At 62.5% G+C, this 7,334-nt stretch overlaps 1 protein-coding gene across 1 annotated transcript; it reads right to left on the bottom strand.

The window, feature by feature from the left end:
• Window positions 1-1,050: 1,050 nt before the first annotated feature.
• Window positions 1,051-7,035, bottom strand: SNAI1 (snail family transcriptional repressor 1). The gene is made up of 3 exons (XM_070589430.1): window positions 6,838-7,035; window positions 5,602-6,132; window positions 1,051-2,033 (listed from the first exon to the last, which is right to left on the bottom strand). Exons 1-3 carry the CDS (start codon window positions 6,917-6,919, stop codon window positions 1,849-1,851), a joined length of 798 nt encoding a protein of 265 aa, XP_070445531.1. The 5' UTR covers window positions 6,920-7,035; the 3' UTR covers window positions 1,051-1,848.
• Window positions 7,036-7,334: the final 299 nt, after the last annotated feature.

Genomic DNA, 7,334 nt, shown 5'->3' with positions numbered 1-7,334 from the left:
ACGCCTGCACCACCGCTCAGCTCCCTCCGCAGGAAACTGGCACCTTCAGCACCTTTTGTGTTCAAAAAGGACACTCATTTTCTCCTGGCCCCAGGAGGGCCCCAGAGGTGAGGTCACCACGACAGCCAACCGGGAATGAATTATCCCAGCCCAGGACGCAAGCTGACCATCTTCCCGTCCTGTCCTCAAGCAGGAAGCTGAATGACCCCTAGCCCTTTGGCCTGGCTTCTCACCCTCCTGGCTCCAGCCAGCCAATTTCCTTGCATCAAAGGCCATTTGGTACCCAGCGGCCAGACAGAGGTGTGGGTCGGACAGGGAGGCCGGAGCGGGGCCCAGAGCCCTTGGAAACAGGAAGGACATCCTCTGTCCCCTCCTTGCTCATTGCCTTCCACCCCCTCCCTGGGAGGGGCAGCGGATCCCTCCTCAAAAAGCCTGCAGGGCTGGGGCAGAGCCTGGAAGCCTGTCCAGCTCATGAGACCCAGGGAACTGGCCCCTCGCTCTGGGCCCGCTCAGCTTCAAAACGGGAGAACGAGAGAACAAACAGGGGCCACGACGTGGAGTGCTCGGGACCTGCACACACCCCTGTGGCTCACAGGCCCCCAGGTGTTTCCCAACCTCATCGGACAGGACGCTCAGGCTCAGAGGAAAACCATCTGCACAAACAAGGCCCCTGACAGTCAAACCCAGAAGTCCAAAGTCACGTGATGTTTAACACAAAATTTGGGGCCGGCCTAGCGGCATGGCAGTTAAGTTCACAGGCTCCACTTCAGCGGTGTGGGCTTCGCCAGTTCAGGTCCCGGGTGCACCGCTTAGCAAGCTATGGTGTGGCAGGGGTCCTACATACAAAGTGGAGGAAGATGGGCACCGATGGTAGCTCAGGGCCAGTCTTCCTGAGCAAAAAGAGGAGGATTGGTGGCAGATGTTAGCTCAGGGCTAATCTTCCTCAAAAAAAAAAAAAAAAAAGGACAAGATTTAAGGCTGTGTCAGGAATATCTGAGCTCCAGGAATGCCTGCCCCTCCTTCCTCACTCCTCTATAAAACCAAGTACACTTTTTTATATATAAATTAACCGCTTTATTGAATATCAATAAACTGTACATATAACTATACAAAACGTTTCCTTAGTACAAAATGTTGCTCAAAATATAAATACCAGTGTACCTTTAAAAATGTAAACATCTTCCTCCCAGGCCCACCTGTCGGGCCTGAAAATAGTTCTGGGAGATACATCGGTGGGGCCGAAGTGCCCCGCTCGGGCCTGGACAAGTGATGGCAATTACTCACAGTCCCTTTTGAGACATTGTTAAATTGCCCGTGAAACAGGTGCCACCATGACAAACGGGAGTTCGAAATAGCTGCCCAGGCCGGGGGGCATCCTGGGGTCTAGACATGTCCTTGTGTCCGTTACTGCCTCAGGCCGCGCGGGTGCACCTGGGGGCGATTATTGCATAGTTAGTCACACCTCCTGGAGGGGTGGCCTGAGGGTTCCGGGGCAGGGGTCCCCTGAGTGGGGTGGGAGCTCCCCATCAGTCTGCTGGCTTTTGTCCTGGAGCTCAAAGCAGCTGCATCCAAATAGCTTCGGACACACAAACCGACAGACAGGCCAACTCCAGAAGCCCCGGAGCGGCGGCTGCCAGGAGGGTCTCCGCTGCACAAGCCCAGTGCCCACCGGCGGCCGTCCACGGAAACGGCCACGAAAGGCCTCGCAGAACCACGCGGCCCCGAGCAGAGCGCTGGAGACGGCCGGGCCCTGTGGGGCGGGCGCAGCGGAGGGAAGGTGGCGGGGAGCCCTCGGCGGTGGGTCGGTCGGGGCGCTGCCCGGGGAGGAGCAGCGGGAGGAGCCTGCGGTCAGCGGGGGCCCCCAGAGCAGCCGGCCTCCTGGTGCTTGTGGAGCAGCGACATGCGGGAGAAGGTGCGGGCGCAGGCCTTGCAGTGGTACTTCTTGACGTCCGAGTGGGTCTGCAGGTGCGCACGCAGGTTGGAGCGGTCGGCGAAGGCACGGCTGCAGTGCGAGCAAGAGAAGGGCTTCTCGCCTGCAGAGAGGCAGCGGGGCGGGTGGGGGAGACCGAGTCACGGGGAGAACAGCTGACGGCCACTGAACCCCCTCCCCCTGCCAGCCGTCAGAGCCCAGCTCAGCCCCACCAGGACCCCAATCCAGGAAAACCAGGCCCCGGCCAGCGTCCTAAGGCCTGGATGCCATCGGGAGCTGTGCCGCCTCCCACCGTGTGACCCTGAGCAAGTCGGGGGCTTCTCTGGGCCTCCATTTGCTCATCTGTAAAATGGCCATCACCCCGCACTCACAGGGGTTGGGGGCCGGCGGGAAGCACTCAGCAGACAACCGTGATGACAGTGGGGGCGACTGTGTCTGCTGCACACGGACTTTCTGCCAGGACAGGGAGGGGTGGTCTATACTCATCTCACTGCCAGGACAGGGAGGGGTGGCCTATACTCATCTCACTGAGTCCCATCCTCGTCCTCAGTTTCCAGAGGGTGAGACTGGGGCACAGAGGGGTTAAGCGGCATACACAGAGTCACCCAGGAAGGACCATGCACCCGACTGCAGAGCCCTGGATCTCAGCCCCCCGCACAGGGTAGGGGCTGCGGCGGGCGCTCCATAGTGTCGTGTCTGGATCTACTTGGTCTGGGACAAAGCTTAGGAGGCAGCCTTAAAGGTCCCCCAACTGCCAGCAGGTCAGGCCCCTCCTCCAGGCGCCTCCCCATCACACACACTCAGGGGAACTTCAGTCTCCTCGTCTGTGCCCCAATCCGACTGACTCCCATGAGGCAAGGGCCTCCCCTGAATCCATTCCGAGCCTCCAGCCCAGGGCCTGGAACCCCCAAGAGGCTACAGAATCCTCTGACCCTATGACTTAAAACCCCTCCAGGCAGGTGGCCCTCAGCCCACTTGCTGTGCTGGAAGAATCTCGCGCACAGGGCTGGGTACACAGTAAGTGCTCAATAAGTGCTTGTACCGTGAATAAGTCAGTTGTTTTTGGGTTTTTTTTTAAAGGCCTCAGAGAAGCCTGAGCCCTCAATCACAACCAGATAACGCTGTTCACCAATTTTTCATAACTCCTGCCCAACCAAGAGGATCTAGTTCAGGGTCCAAAAACACTGACAGCACTGTGTCTTGTTTCTTCTTGGGGGTGCAGCATTTCCCAACTAAAAATAGTAACTCATTAAACAAATACTTATCAAGCTCCCACCAGTGCCAAGCGCCATTCTAGAACACCGAACGTTCCTTTCCAGAAACCATGATTCCCTCTCCTCGGCTCCCAGCCTGACCTGCCCCCAGGCCGTGGCCCCCTCCTAAGTCCCAGGGCTGGAATTCAGCAGGCAATGAAGGAACTGTCCTGCTGGGTGCCTGCGGCACTGGCTGGGCACTGGGAGGGTCCAGAAGGAGACGCCTGAGGCTGCCTGGGGACCTTCCATTCCTGGGCTCAATCTCGGGGGCAGGGACACAAGGAGACAGGCCACAATGCAGACAGGGGAACCTGGGTGGAGGCCTGGGGAAGGGGCACCTGAGCCATCCGCTCGGCCGTCGTGGGCCCCTCTGCCCACCAGGCACGAGGGCCTGCCGGCTGCATTCTCCGCGGTCCAGGGGCAGTTGTGTGCACACACTCCCTGGAGAGCGAGCGAAGGGCTGACTGTAGGTCTGGGAAAGGGGATGGAGGCCTGCACTGCCCAGGGCCCCGCCCTCGCCTCCTGGCTCCAGCCTTAGGAGCTGTGGCCCGGGAAAGCCACTTCCTTCTCTGTGCCTCAGTGTCCTCCTCTGTAAGGTGGTGGTTGTGATGGCACCCCTTCCTGGGCCGCTGGGGGTTTACTGTGCTTGCATGGGGGAGGTAGGCCCTGCACACGTGCCTCGTTACCCGGTGTCACCCGTGCTTAGACAGGACCCCGAGCAGAGCAGGAGGAAGGCCCCCAGAACGGGACGGGGCAGGTCTGTGGGCAAGTAGGAGGCACAGATCCACCCTGCGGGTCCCACCCCCAAGACATCTTTGCGGAGCTCCTGGCGAGTGTGAAATGGGCACCAGGCCGGCGGGGACAAAGGCCGCTGAGGGGGGCGCCGTACACGCGATCCTCCCGGATTAGAGGGGCCTGACTCGAGGAGGGCCAGCAGCTGCGGCGGAACAGGTGCCGGCCCCGCGCCCCGTGCACCTGCTCCCCTGCCGCCCCGCCCCCGGCCACCATTAAGGGCACAATGGGAGTCAATGCGGATGGCCAGGGCGCATTTCAACAGGCTTTGTGTGTCTGGCCGTGCCTTTACATGAAAATAATGTCCCAATGGGAGGGGAGAAAGGCTGGGGGCCAGGGGAGCACCCTGAGGGCTCCCACGCCCCCAAATAGGGCCCTCCGAGCGGCAGGGCCAGGGCCCAGCTGGGCAGTTGGACCTTCACACGTCCAAACCAGGGCTCTTTGTGCACAAAGTATGCGACACGGGAACCAGGGACCAAGACTGCGCAGGGTGCCAGGGCCACCTTGTAGGACCCCTAATAACACCAACAAGGCCTGTAAAATGCCAGGCCCCCAGAGCCCCCACCGCCCTCGTGACCCAGAGGTCAGCCACTCGCCTGGAAATGCCAGCACTGAGTCTGCCCCACCCGGCCAGCTTGACCCCAAAGCCAACAGTCACGACCCCTGAACCCTCTGCCTCGAGCGTCACTCTCCACAGAGCAGCCCCGGCCTCGGCGGCTTCCCCGTGCAAGTTCTACAAGATGGAGAGGCCGCCTCTTCCATCTCCAGAAAGCTAAAGGATCGAGACAGCTCCATTTCACAAGTGTCCACGCATTTAGGATCGTGTTTTGGAAACACCAAGACAGAACTGCACTTTCTGGGCCTGCACGATAGGAGCGAGTTCACTCACTCCACGGCGGGCGCGGAGAGCAGATCCGAGAAAGCCACAATAATAAACTATTATACAGTGATTAAGGAGCCGCTGAATCCTGACAGCCACCCTATAAAATGCAATCCTAAGCCACCCCATATGACTAGGATATCATAATCCCGAGGCTCAGAGAAGTTAAACTCCTTGCCCAAGGTCACACAGCCTGAAAGCAGAACAAGTACCAGCCACCACTCTCGTGCATACTTACGTACCAAGCACCATCCCAGGCGCTTGCTTTCATTTGACCGGCAGGGAAACCCCACAATGTGTTCTTATGTTCATTTTACAGATGAGGAAACTGAGCCTCGGAGAGGTAAAACATCAGCCCAAGGGGAATTTATCAAAGCAGGGCTCGGAGCCAGGCGAGGGGTCTGCCAGCATCCTGCCTGCCTGGGGCTGGGGCGGGGCGAGCAGCGTGGCCCCTCACACCGGCCCCCACAGCAAGGGGCCGGCCGCCGCTGCCCCTCTCTACCTCCAGCCCATCTGGCTCAGCCGGAGCCGCAGAGGCACTCGAGAAGCTACCGACTGGGCCCGTCTGCTCAGCTGACGAGCGAGCGAGCGTCTGAACATGTCAGAGCAGGCCTCGCGACTCTCCAGCTGGAGATCAGGAAGCTCAGGCCTCAGTTTCCACAACCTGGAAAGAACAGCACGGCCAGTCCCCCAGGAGCTGGTGGGAAGGCGGGGTGGCGAGGGGGCCCCGGCCACGGGACACTCACCGGTGTGGGTGCGGACGTGGCCCTGCAGCAGCCAGGGCCGGGAGAAGGCCTTCCCGCAGGTGCCGCAGACGCAGGGCAGCGTGTGGCTGCGGATGTGCATCTTGAGGGCGCCCAGGCTGACGTACTCCTTGTTGCAGTATTTGCAGTTGAAGGCCTTGCGGGACTGGGGGTCCTTGGCCACCGAGAGCCCGGCCAGCTGCTTGGGCAACTGGCCCAAGCCCGGGAAGGCAGCAAAACCCTCAGCCTCCAGGGATGAGGCCGAGGTGGAGGAGAAGGACGAAGGAGTCGGCGAGGGCGGGCTGGGGGGCTGGGAGCCCTTCCCACTGTCCTCGTCCGACAGGGAGGTCAGCTCGACGACAGCCTTGGGCATCTCCTGGGGCAGGAGAGAAGCCCAGCCAATCGCCTGGGCCTGGGGTGCCAGCAGCGAGTCCCAGATGAGCGTGGGCAGTGAGGCCGTGGGGTTGAGGACCTCGGGAGGTGGGATGGCCGCCAGCAGGTGAGCCTGGTCGTAGGGCTGCTGGAAGGTGAACTCTGAGGGGAGACAAAGAAAACGGCAAGGTCAGGCATTCGATCAGCCAGTCAGTCAACAAACATTAGCCAGATGGCGGCGAGGGGGTGAGTGGGGCTGGCACTCATGTTATTAGACGAATAAAATAACTGTGATGAGGACAGATAGTTCCTGCCCTGGAAAAGCCCCCTCCTCACCCAGGTCATCTGGCTCTCCCACCTCAACCTCCAGATCTTGCCTCCCCGCCCAGCCCCAACTCAAGGCCTTATTCTCCGGTCTCCTTCCTCCCGAGATCCCAACGTCCCGAGGCTGAGGCCAGCCCCCAGCCCCCCAGGCCCCCACCTCGCAGCTCTCAAGGCCCACCCCAGCCCGGCCCCCTCCTCCGCACAGCCCTGCTCCCACCTCTTCCCCCAAATCCCCTGGACTCCGGACTCTCCAGCCCCGCAGGCCCGGCCCCGGCGCGAGCCGCCTCCTCTCCCCGCTCCACCCTCGGGCTCCCCGCCTCCCGGTGGCCGAGGGGCCCCTGAGCTCAGGACCCCCGTCCCCTAAAGCCCCCCAACCGCCCGCATCCACCTGCCCGGGCTCCCCGGAGCTCCCCCACAATGCCTCACGCCGAGGCCTTCCCTCGCTTCTGGTCCCTCGACTTGGTCCCCAAGGCCCCCTCGCTCAGAGCGCCCCCCACGCAGCCTTCGCCGGTCCCCGCAGACCGCCGGCAGCTCACCACGCACCCGGGGAGGAGTCGTGCAGCTCGCTGTAGTTGGGCCTCCGGCGCGAGCAGGCAGACTTCCTGACGAGGAAAGAGCGCGGCATGGTGGCCGAAGCAGCCGAAGTCGCCGGGTCGCGCTGGGGTCGCGGGACACTCCACCCGCGAGGCCGCGCCGCTGCGCTTTGAGTGGAGACGCGGCGCCGACTCGCTTAAGTACTCCAACCGCGAGGGGGGCGGGGCCTGTGAGGCCACGCCCCTTGTCACCCCCGCGCCAATCGAGGCGCTCTTTCGCCGGAGGCCACGCCCCGAGCAGGTGCGCAGGGGGCTGGCGGGGCTCGCGCCGCGTGGCGCGGGGAGCCGGGTGGGGGCCGCAAGGGGGCTGGCTCGGGCGCTGCCCCGATGCCCCTGCGGCGGGCTGCCGGGGCCGGGACGCCGGGCGCAGGGAGCCCCAGGCGCGGCGGAACCCCCTGCGGGATCCCGCGCGCCGCCCGCCCCGCGAGGCACGGTCGCCCGCCTCTG

Source organism: Equus przewalskii, chromosome 21 (genome assembly GCF_037783145.1).
Source record: "Equus przewalskii isolate Varuska chromosome 21, EquPr2, whole genome shotgun sequence".
In the NCBI taxonomy this organism is placed as follows: Eukaryota; Metazoa; Chordata; class Mammalia; order Perissodactyla; family Equidae; genus Equus; species Equus przewalskii.
Note: the sequence above shows the minus strand (reverse complement) of the source record. Positions and strands in the feature narration are given on the sequence as shown.

Coding starts and splice junctions, on each gene's coding strand:
- SNAI1 (XM_070589430.1), bottom strand. CDS start 6,919: ATGCCGCGCTCTTTCCTCGTCAGGAAGTCTGCCTGCTCGCGCCGGAGG. Junction 6,133..6,837: donor GCTGCACGACTCCTCCCCGG/GTGCGTGGTGAG, acceptor GTCTCCCCTCAG/AGTTCACCTTCCAGCAGCCC. Junction 2,034..5,601: donor CCACGTCCGCACCCACACCG/GTGAGTGTCCCG, acceptor GCCTCTCTGCAG/GCGAGAAGCCCTTCTCTTGC.